This window comes from Globicephala melas, chromosome 9 (genome assembly GCF_963455315.2).
Source record: "Globicephala melas chromosome 9, mGloMel1.2, whole genome shotgun sequence".
NCBI classification, from domain to species: Eukaryota; Metazoa; Chordata; class Mammalia; order Artiodactyla; family Delphinidae; genus Globicephala; species Globicephala melas.
Genome location: NC_083322.1, coordinates 56,768,812 through 56,781,314, shown reverse-complemented (window position 1 = coordinate 56,781,314; position 12,503 = coordinate 56,768,812). Strand labels below are relative to the sequence as shown.

At 36.0% G+C, this 12,503-nt stretch overlaps 1 protein-coding gene across 1 annotated transcript in view; it reads right to left on the bottom strand.

The window, feature by feature from the left end:
• LOC115853512 (guanine nucleotide-binding protein G(T) subunit gamma-T1) overlaps nucleotides 1–10,906 on the bottom strand; it is a 64,644-nt gene extending 53,738 nt beyond the window's left edge. The window contains exon 1 of the mRNA XM_060305002.1: nucleotides 10,815–10,906. Coding sequence (XP_060160985.1) covers nucleotides 10,815–10,891 — 77 coding nt within the window. The 5' untranslated portion in view covers nucleotides 10,892–10,906. The remainder of the gene's footprint in view (nucleotides 1–10,814) is intronic.
• Nucleotides 10,907–12,503: the final 1,597 nt, after the last annotated feature.

The following is a 12,503-nucleotide window of genomic DNA, read 5'->3' as shown; positions in this document are numbered from 1 at the left end:
CCACACCTAGTCTAGTTGAAATTATACTTCCTATTTATTCAGAAAATGTGCAGTGTTGGGCTATTCTTTTTGTAGGGCTGGCCACAAGGCATATTATATGACAAAGAGCAGTTGCAGGCTATTCATTGACTGTTTATTGGTCAAAAAGAAAGGGCATTGCTCAGTGGGGGGAATTTCCTAGATCAATCAGATTAGCTCCATCCAAAAATCTTGACAGATTAATCTGTATAAAACTATACAATTAGCAGTAAGAAATGTCAGTGATGAAGATCATGAAGGCAAAGAGAGAGACAGAGAGAGAGACAGAGAGAGAGAGAGAGAGAGAAATTGGCAAAAACCCATCTACAGAGTTGCCTAGAAACCTAAACATCTAAGTGTCTTCATACAATAAGCACCCACACTTTGTCTCTAGAATATGACTTGAATAAGTGTTTGCCCCTGTCAATAATATTATAGAACCACCAAAATAATGCACTATACCTAGAAACTCTAATGAGATATGATTGGGAAATATTAACCTATTCTTTTATCTTGATCTTCCCCCCCATTCAAGAACTAGATTGTGGGACATCCTCAGGAATGGGACATTACAACAGAAAATCAGGGGAAAAGTTTTGTAATTTCAAAAGCCTAGGTGCTGAGATAGCTCAGAACATAAAAAAAAAAAAAAAAGAATGTGGTAAGGCTGAGCTAGACTTCTTACTCCTAGAAGAAATACAAGACTTCAGATAGCCTCATATGTCCTGGGTACAGCATGATGATTCTGGTGTGTCCAAGAACGGAACAAAAATGTCAAGTACAGAGCAAAATCTGGCAACACACACATTCTATTGGCTGGAACTAATCATATGATCCAAACTAGACACAAGGAGGCTAGCAAATTCTAGTCTCTGGCTGGGCAGCAGCTTCCCAACAATTCTACATTATGGAAAGGGAGCATAAATTTGTAGTGGTACTGAAAGTGGGTTCTGCCACAGATAGGTTGTAAAGTGTTCATGGCAATTTGGCCAGATAATTATAATTTGTGTTCTAAGAGGTGATAATAATTTGTATTCTCACTAGCAGTGTAGGAGTTCCAGTTGCTTCATATCTTTGTCTGTGCTTGATACCATGCAAGTTACTTCACTGAACAATTATACAGATCATCAGTTTGTAAAGTTTTTTATTTAAAATGTGAATTCCTAGAAGGCCTTTCTTAAATAAATCATTAACTGTTTTATGATGAAGCAAATGAATAACAAATCATATAATTTATTAAGGTCAGGCCAGTAGTACCCAGACTTTATTCTCCATAGCCCAGCCATCTTTTCTGAGGGCTTTAGTAATTACAAATGTATTCAGTGAAAGATTTTTTTATTGTTTGTTTTTTTGCCCCTATGGATTTAAATATTTAGCATAGTGCCTTGTAAATTATTGGCAATTAATAACTATTCTTTGAATGAATGAATAATGAATTTCTAGGAAGCAATCACATTTCAAAGCTTCATAATATGCTTGTATTATAGTCCCCTCTATTTCAGGTTGGACTCTTTGGTCTTTAAAAAGGACTTGAAAATCACCAATTGGGGGCAGGTATGTGTGTGTGTGGGGGGGGGAGGGAGGGGCAATGACCTGATGGTATAAATGGCCAATTTTTCCCTCCTTGGGAATAAAAAGCAAAAGTCAGTTTGTGTCAGACTGTGATGCTTCTTGCTTAATCACCATAGTTACCTATTTTGAGCAAGAAATAACTAGTGTGGCTTCCTCCCCCTGCCATGTTTCTATTCTCACCTAGAGATTAATCACTACTGGGACCACAGAGGCTTGTACAAATAGCACTTGTTCACTGTGAAACTTATAAATCAAATACTGCAAACATTCTTTCTTCCTCAGAGAAGTCAGGAGCAGGAAATGCTAAGTTCATAGAAAAGTGACATGCCCTTCAACCACATAGAGTGAGAGAGTAGATCAGTTTAAAATCTATGGGGCTTTTATTACTTTCAGAAGGTGTAAAGGAGAAAGGAACTAAAGAGATACAAGTTAGCCTGCAGTAGTGGTTACTTTTTGCCTTTTCTTATTAACGCTTTTCCTAGGCTATGAATAGATGATTACAAATAGATACTTTGATTTTCTATAGGACTTGCAAAACTGTATTAGGGGAAAAAATCAATTTTATTCCTTCAGAATAATCTCACATTTCTTATTATGTTAAAAAAAAAGGGGGAGGGAAGTAACTTTTCTTTCTTTGTAATGTCAAGCATAATTAAAGAGAGAGATTTGGATTGCTCAATGCTGAGACTCATACTCCCTAGTGCATAAATCACCTTTTGCAGAGAAGTGAGTTGTACACTATTTAATGGTGTGGCAGCATAATCGCCTCAGATCAGTTTGCTCAGCTTGCAAGGCCAAGGGTTCATACGTCAAGGAGCAGTCAGTTTTACTCCGTTGCAAAACAGACTTTTGGCTTGAGATGGGTAGGGCTGAAGGGGAGAGGCGGATGTATTCACTCTCCCAGGAGAAGAGCAGAGAGAGTTCATGACAAAGGACACTTTAAGGCAGAGTGAGGAGTTCTGTTTTAAGAAGCCTTGGGGGCAAGTCTCTCCAGTGTTCTAGCATGGTAGATTTGGACACATTGCGTCTGGAGTCAGTGCATTTTCCCCCATTAAATATGATACTTCATTTGATTTTAAGGAATTTTATTGTTATAATTCTCTATTTCTTGGAAACATTAGCCTGAGACCACAGTTCAGTTAGGATTCCCTTTCCTTATCCTGCTTTTCAATTTGAAAAAGGAATTTTATTGACCTTTATTGGTAACACAGATGCTAAATTGCCAAATGTCCTACTTCTCCCGTCGGTTTGAACTTTGAGTCTGTCAAGCTATTGATTTGTTTTTGTCAGCATGAATCTTAAATAGCACCTAATGTTGTTCACCCAAACTTTTTACCAGATAAGCACACTTTTCCCCATTATTTCTTCTTCCCATGAACTTGTGTTTTTAAAAATATTTGTAATCCAGCAAACCACATTTGTTAGGCAGTATCTTGTTTTGCCTTATAACACAAGATATATCTATATCTATACATATATATATATTAATTTTTTACATCATGGAAAATAACTTGTAAGCAGACACTACTTTTGGATAAGTGATATAATGCAGGGAGCTCAATGGGGATATGGTAAGTAAAAGAGCTAGAATACAATGGTTTCCTTGAAAGCAACATCTATTTCATTAGAAACATTTTGAAGATTGAGTTTAAATAAAGAGACATCACTAACAAGGTCAATACTTTCTGCGGATTTCTAGGAAAGAAAATTGGCTGCATGACACAGTCACAAATAATATTTTATGGTGACATTTTATTGAATGTATTTAATTTTTAAGTCAATAAGCAAGGTAAAAGTAAATCTCACAGAATATTAAATATTTAAACGCATCTAAATACCCTCAACATCATTGTTTCCACAAATTTTTCATTTCCTGATATGTCAGTTGTTTCAGCTTTCATGGATCTGCCTTGGTACAAAAAAATTCTCCCTGTTATGAGGTGACAGGAGTGCACTCTCTAAATAGGTAATCCTCATGTACTTTCATTTATAAAGATTACACTTACACTCTATTATAGTTTGGTGAAATTATAAAGTTTACATCTGTACTACTTCATAAAATTTCTACAGTGTCCCTGTGGGTTTCCAGATACCACTTCTCCTGGCCTTGTGGTCCCTTATCTGTAGATTTCTTTCCTTATTCCTCTTCTAGCCTCCATCAAAACTTATCCTTTCCATCATTGCCACCACACAGTGCTAGCTCTAAGATGGTATAGGGCTAACTCATATAATAAATGCACTTAGGTTTTACATCCCTCAGTAGAATGTGAACCCTCTGATGGTGGAAGTTCCATCTTTATCTTCAGTTTTCCTCAAGAACAGGAAATGTGGGCTTCCCTGGTGGCGCAGTGGTTGAGAGTCCGCCTGCCGATGCAGGGGACACGGGTTTGTGCCCCGGTCCGGGAGGACCCCGTGTGCCGCTGAGCGGCTGGGCCTGTGGGCCATGGCCGCTGAGCCTGCGCGTCCGGAGCCTGTGCTCCGCAACGGGAGAGGCCACAACAGTGAGAGGACCGCAAAAAAAAAAAAAAAAAAAAAAAAAAAGAACAGGAAATGTAGTATTTCAACCTACTTCACTCTCCTAAAACTGCTCTTGTAAAAGATCCGCTGATCTTCTAATTGTCATATGTAATATTTAAGCTTTTACTTTACTTGCCATTTCCTCAGCATTGACAGATTGCCTACTTCTTTTTTCAACTGTCTCTCCCCTTGTGTTTGAAAATACGGCTCTATCCAGGTTTCTTTCCATCTGTCTTGACTTCTCTTTCTCCATTTGCTTAATTGGGTCCTCTGCCCTGGACTAGCGGTGATTCCCAGGCTTCTATCCTCACCACTTTTTTCTTCTATTTTTTTTTTCTCACTCCCTGAATAAACTGATTTATTTCATTCTTTCTGTGTATTTTAGCAGACTAAGACTTTTTGTTTTTTGTCTGTCAAACTCTTATAGTCTTTCATGATCCAGTTGGCTGTCAGTTCTTCTTAATGATGCTTGACAGCCCAACTCAGGCATCGCCTCATCTGTGAACTCTTCCCTGATCTTTCTATACAGAGCAAATCAACCCCTATTCTACAAGATGGCTGATTAATATATATACTTCTGTTATTGTTCCTATTATACTATTAATATATTACCTTTTTCCTGTGACTCTGTGAGCTAGTAGATGGCAAAGTTTGTGTTTTATTTATCTTTGTATATCCAGTGACTAACACAATGCATAATATATGGTACATTCTCAATAATTGTATGTGGAATGATTGAGGGGGTACATGAACAGACACGCAAATGAAAAAGTAAATGCTACTTAACTATTGATTCAAACTGTTTTAGTCACCACAGCCAGTTTACACAGCTACAGAAGCAGTAAGGAATTGGAACATTCCAGTCCCAGATGTATGTAAGTGGTAAGTTTGACCTGAAAATCATTCCTCATATCTGCTTCCACAGTATATAAACTCATGTAAACTAAGCAAAGAAAGTCTTCCCTTTGCTCCTATCAATCTTATAATTTGCATTGTCTAATAGTCTTTAGAAAGGTTCTACTGACAAACCCACCATGTCCCCATTCTATGTACTATCTTTACTTATGCTTTGTTTGTATGACATTTAAGTACTTTTAACTGTTTGAATTCATTTGGCTGCAAATTTAATCTGACTAGGAAGTAAGGAAGAAATACCAAAGGAGAGACTATTTTCTTTTCAGAAATAAAATATGATATAGTTTCTTTTCACTTGTTAATACAATCAAGCTTTCAACACTCAGGAAAAAAAAAACATGCATTTACTGTCAATGGTTAGAGACTTCATGATAAATAATTATGTGTTTAATAATACATTTGAGATAATTTCTTAATGCGTACATTGGAAATCTCTGGTGAAATTAACTGGTCTTTTAATATTGTGCCAGCCATTTTTAAGAAATAACCTGACACTTTCATTTAAACCACCCTAAAAATAGCAACACTGACAAAAAAATTTAATCCTTGGCATACACCATCTCGTACATTCTTAGATCAACCATTGCCAGTTACCTAGCTTTAGAGAAATAACTAATTTGAAGTAATTGGTTGCTTTTCCTTAAAAGAGGTCCAGTTTTGTGCTTCATAACTTCATGTCTAAGACGAAAATATAATTTTCTGAAGTTGATTTGCACAGCAAGTTAAGGAGATAGTAGCAACATTATTTATTTTATTGGATAAGAAAAACGCAACGGGCAGCAGGAAAGTTTTCCTCTGTTTCCTTCCCTGAATCTGCTTTAAAGCCCAGCTTATAAAGGAAAGAACTAAAAGTCCAACTACTATTTCTCACAGTATTGGGAAAGAAAAGGATTGCAGCCACATAAAAGAAAGAACAAAATTATAATAACTGTGTGGTTACTTCATGGTAAAGTGCAAGAAAATCTCTGGAAACATCTCAAAGGAGTAAATGAATTTTCCTTGAATGTACTTAGAGTACAGACAACTCATCACAGAGATCTTCCTTTGGGATTTCTATAATGGACATAATGACAAATCTGGTAAGTTCACATATGACTCTAAGATATAGCCATGGAGTTGTGTTTTTATATCATATTCCCTAAAGGCTCTGTGCATAAGCCAGCAGCTGGAATTGGCTTTGTCATGTTGATTAAAATCCTAAACCCAGTTTGTTATAGATGGTTATGATGAGTCAATTCAGACACTGAAGAAATATCTGAAGATCTAGAAATCTTCCTGATATGCCATTTTTGTCTATCAAAGTCCAGGTCAGTTGGAATTCTGTGAACCTGGATATAAGAAGTGGATCATCGTTCAGCATTCATAGTCTTCCTAACCCAAGAATGCAAAATATTTTAAAGGCCAAATCAAATGTAAAATTTGGGAAAAACTCAAGGCTAAGGATAATGCAAAGAGATGGAAAGAAACTAGAAGTATTGTGTTCATTTATTCTCAAAGAGCAATGATTCCAAACTGAAGAAGAGGATTACAAAATGCAATACGGATGTCATTATGTTATCCTACGGAGTTCTGATAATGATAGGAATCAACTTAGATCAGCATCCACAAACCCTAAAAAAAATTATCCCAAAACCCCCCAAATCAAACCATGCAAAACTTCATTGTACATAAACCAAAACAGTCTAACTAAATAACTTATAAATCATAGTTACAGAGGAAATGACATGGTGTTATCAGAGAAGGGACATAAGTTTTTACATAATGTCAGAAGGGAGTCCACTATAAAAACCTCTGAAGAGTTCACCGTCCTCTGCAGGAGGCTGGCAGAGCTGCTTCTCATCCAACCTCCTACAAGGCAACATAATGTTCTTTTGCATTTTTTGAGGAAGCAATAAATCCCATGTGCATGCCCACTTGTGTGCATGAGCACATGCATACACACACACACACACACAAACACACACAACAGAGTTATATCTGCATTAAGCTTTCCCCAAACGATTAAAACTTTACTGAGTTTGCTGAGAGAGTTTAATATTTTTCTAGACAAAATCCATCCTAGATACTGAAGATTACTTTGTTTGGAAGTTTCATTGCTGCATGTAGAAGCATGGGAGATCTTCCCATATATATACTCAAAGAAAGAAAATGAGGTGAATCTTGGGAACATGACCTTATATTTCTGGTGATATTTTTAATTCTAGTCTAATTAACATGAAGTCATATTTTCAGAAGTCCCAGAATATGTATTGTGAATGAAGATGCTTGAGATGTACATAATTGCCCATGTTAAGTAAATTATAGGTCCCTTAATCAACAGTCTGAGAGAAAATATGCAAATTAATTATTTTTCAGTTAGAGACTAGAGAAAAAATTATCAAAAGATGAATAGCTTAAGCAGGTAGGTAGCTCGTTTTATTTATTCTCAATTTACCTTTGAAGTGATAACATATAAAACATATTTAAAATCAATTAACTTGTGAATACTATAATTCAGTTTTCTAGCAAACATATCAAACTTACACTTACAGTATTTCAAAATAAATTTCTTAAGGGAGACTTGGCTTCTGGCTATTTTTAAACTGTTTAATCATTTGAACTACTTGGATGAAATAAGATAAATGGACGTTAGTAAATAAAAGTTCTGATTGTGTTGTTATACATGTAAATCCCTGATGAAGTCGTACTTATAGAATGGACTTTTTGCTTTAGATGCTTTCTTATGCCAAAAATTATTACCAGTGAACCCTTTATGAGAATTCAGAGAAACTAATGGGCTGTAATGCAATCACCCCTCCTAGAGTGGATTTGGTGAGATTAGAACAAGCCAATCTGCCTGGGTACACACACAGGTAATACATCTTGTCCATGGCAACCTGGAAATCTTTCACTTGGCAAATTACCTTCCCTGACCCCATTCGTATAATGGTATCTTAGCAAACATATAGTAACCTAAGTTCCAGAAAAAAATAACAAAACTACATAAATTATATTTTTAAAATGCTAAAGAAAACTGTTGCACATTGTATAAAATTAAGGTATGAGGACAACCAAATTGGATAATTTTGGACAAAAGTCCATTTGGGGAAGTAAGTCACCCAAATCAATATTTCGTAGTCATTCTATAAACCACATATTTGCTAAATAACTCCTTTAATTTGGGCATAGACAATCTACAAATAACAAGGGATAGTTTACAAGAAAGGTTAATACAGTATGATAGATTCCTACTGGTGAGGTAAATTATAATCTTAGTAAGGTTTATCAGCTTTCAGTAAATACTTTGAGCGAGTTTTTGAGATATTTTCCTACCTGAATGCCTCAGAGCCTGTCATTCATATAATTATAGTCAGTATTCTAGGTTAGAAGGAGCTTACAGCCTGGGAGGAGAAAGACGTTAATATTTTATAAAGAATTAACTGTTATTAGAAGGATGTCACCCAGCACATCATATTCACGGTTGTAAAACAGAAGGAAAATAAGAGATTTTGAACACAGAGATAGAAAGAGTAGAAACTTTACAATGTCTAGGGGAAGGCTGGTCATTGAAAGACAGAATGGGGGACTAGTACCAGAACACCCCTCTCAAAAAGAAACCTGAATACCTATGGAGGAAGAAGGATGCGAGAGGGCAGGAAAAATAGAGCATAAACTTTGAATATCCAAATTTGAGTTTGGAGATGGTCTCTATTGAATCGTCATGAGAGGAATGAAAAGTCTGACAGGAAAATAACACCTGTTAGAATTTGTCATTAATAGAGCTGAGAGTGGGTTTCTAAAGAAGATTCCTTGTAAGCACAAAATCACAAGAAAGACTGGCAGATTCTGTTTCCAAGTAAAGTCTGACAGGCAGAAATTTACAATGTATCAATCTGTGGGTGACCAAGTTCCCTCCTGTGAAGTACAGGAACCATGCCTGGGTGAAAAAAGGAAATGGAAGGTGGCCATTAAAGTAGGTAACATTTTTGTTGCTGGGTTTCCGCCTTCATATTGACAACTATTAACCACTTGTTGCTTTAGATGAATTAGGGTATCAGGACATCAGACTTCCCTTCAATCTCAGAACACCGTCATGGTATTTTCTTGGTTAGCCTCTTTCCTTTAATGTGGGCTTTAAATTTTTAAATATTATTACTCTCTTCATTTGCCTAAAGGGCCATCAGTACAACCATACACCTCCTAGTCAGAGGGCCCGAGGCTTGACAAGAGCCATTGAAGAGGAGGACATTTATGTCTAACTTTTGGAATTGAGATGAGCATGGGCATGTTCCCATTATTCTGATAATCATGATATTCTGCCTAGGGCATAACATTTTTCACCACAATGAATAATACTACAATAAATATTCGGCTCTTATAATTCTTACATCACAGAATTTGATAGTTGAGAGAGACCACGAATACTATCTTAATCCAATGGTTTCCCACTTATAGTAGCTGAATTCTTTTTCTCAAATGAAATCCTACATGGAATTCTTTATCTCCATTCCACCTTTCTCTGATGTCATACAATACTTGTTCAGAGAAAGGAGAGACATATCTTTTACATTCCATCTTTTAATGAACTTTCCATGACATCTGGTACCTTTTCCTAAAAGAGTTCCTCTATTTTCCATTTTTTCTGGGCGACATCTTTACGTTTCCTCACACTGGACCCTCTTTTTAAAATCCTGAACACATGGGTGGAGATGTCCTTCCAGTAGATTTCCTTTGACAATTTTCAGAGAGGAAAAGTAGTCTTCCTGAGCAATCTCAGTAACTCCCATGAGCCTCCTTTCCCCAAGCCTAAGTAACTTATTTTTCATATCTCAGGGGTTCCTATTTTATTTACTGGGATGCCTTCAAAAGAAAGGCCCCAAACTTGACATATGGATTAAAAAAAATCCTAACACAGACTATTTTTATTATTAACAAACAGTGTAGAATGATGTGGACACAAAATTGTGTTCTTCCTGAAATCATACAGTTTAGAAAAATATTAACTCTTCAAACCAGATAATAATAGCAACCATGTACGTAGACCCCCAAATAGAAGTATTTATCCTACAGTTCTGGGCATTGTGTATATAAGAAACTGGTTTTTGTTGTTGTTGATGCTTGTGTAGAGAAGCACAACTTGCCACCCCAAAATATCTCTTTGGCATGCGATTATTTCAAGCTGAAAACAATCAAGCTGTGTCCCATTGTCTCGACATGGTCCAGAGAATATTTGTTTATCAAACATTTGCTTTTCCCTCTCCATGTGAATTGCCTTTCTCTACTCTGAAGTCGCAACCCACTACAACTAACATACTCTTTTGTCTTTAGCTGAAGATGGTACTGTAGGTGACGGCTTCAGCCATCTTGGTGAGTTACTCAGTTCTCCTGGGTCTCTCCCATATTTACATGTTATTAAACTTTTGTTTGATTTTTCTCCTGTTAATCTGTCTCATGCCAATTTAATTCTTAGAGGAGCCAGAAGAACCTAGAAGGGTAAAGGAAAATTTCATCCTCCCCGACACTCGTGTGTGTGTGTGTGTGTGTATTTGTGTGTTTACTAACACATGGTTATATTTTCTACCATCTCAATCCAAAATAGGAATTTTTTTTTGAAGAGCACAGTGAGGGAGATAGATAGACAGATAGATAGATAGATAGATAGAGTTACATATATAGATTTTTTTCCTTGCAAAGGTGGCCACCTGAAACTAATAAGAAGATTGAAAAAATCTGAATATTTAACATTGTCCTCATATTAAATAAGACTACATGAAGCAAAGATTTATTTTATTGTTTCTTACATTCTTTCTTACCTTCTCTTTCTCTCTCTTTCTCGTTCCTTTATCCCATAAGCTAACTGTTTTTTGCTTTCGCTCTTCAGTGCTGCCATTTAGCCACCTATATATGGTTCCTGTGGAAAAAACAAATTGAATGTTTTCTTGGCTTTTGTGTCTGGCAGAAGTAGGACAATAAAATAATTCCAGCACAAATAGTTGGATGTCTAGGAGACCTTCCCACAAAACAAAAATAGGAAAGAGTAAAACAAAAGTTAGCTGTCAGAAACAGCTGTCTGGCAAACTTTCTTGCATTTACAAGTAGTCCCTGAAATGACCATTTGAGAGAAGCCATTCCCCTGGTTTGCATGGCTCACTGGGTCAAAATGGAATTTCCTTCCATACTTTCTTCGACCCCTCCAAACATCTACTAGTCATACCCCAATCAGTCTTCATTCTAATTGGTAGAGTCTTCAGTATCCAGGCAATAAAGATAATCCTACACCTTAATTCTTGGGTATTCTTTCCACATTTGAAAAGCTGAACTGTACAATATTCAGAGCAAAATTTCAGATTGAAATTCTTACAGGGACTTTGCTGACTCATAGTACTATTTCCCTCAAGTAAAGCAAATTAATTTTATGGTTGAATCAATACCATGCCCACACATAAAAATAAAAAGGAAGAAGTCAGCTCTCAAAATCAGCATTTCCAAAACGTATCTGAAAATTATAAAGAACTGATTGAAGTCTGACAGGATAACATGAGTATAATTCAACCTTGAATTTAGATAAATACAGAAGGTACTGATAATACATTTGCTATGGTGTAATGGGAAAGAGATGTTTTTCTCCTATTTGGGAATATCCCTTCATCTGAGTGGATGAACACGAACGTGCTAGGATGATGCTTAGTGCAGCTAGAATCTCAGAAGGACTTGGGTGGGTGTTCAAGCCAAAATAAACTTTTATTGTTATTTAAGCCTTGGTTTTTCAGGATTATTAACTTAGTAGGGATTGTGGAAAGATGCAAATCCTTGATCTGAACAGAAACCCATTTTGTTTTGAAAGCAAATGTACTTCTTCTCCAGTCTCTTATTTCCACTAACCATAGTATTCTCTGGGGGATTATTTCTTACACTTGCCTTTGAGATATTTGCCATTTCCTTGTAAGCTGGAGCTTTGATGATTAGCATTGCAGATGTTATATATTCTCCAAAAAAAATTTTCCAAGGAAAGAGTACTAGCAACTAGGCATTTTAGTTCCGACAGAAAAGCATTTCTATTAAGTTTGAAGTACTAAAATGTGAGAAGTCAAAATTGTCCCGAGTGAAAAGATGCAGAGTTTGAAGAAATGAAAAATTAATCTCACTGGGCTCTTTTTAGTTGATTTAAAATAAGTTATTTATTCATTTATTATTGAGCCTCAATTGAGCCTGGAGTATGTCTCCAAAGATAAAGAACTGGAATCCTTTCACATGTGGTCAATTTAATTCTTAGGCTATCTAGTGCATCAAATGAGCTCTTATAGTAATCCAAAGACAATTTTTAATATTAACTCTTGGTCAATCCATTTGATTTTCCCAATAATCTGGTTCATATTTGCTTATAAGTATTTTCCTGTCATGCTACTTCTTCCAGTATTAACTTCTGCCGCACATGCTAATATCACTCTAATGATTTATCTTCTATTAATAAATTGAACAAGACTTCTTCTTTCTCCTTCAGG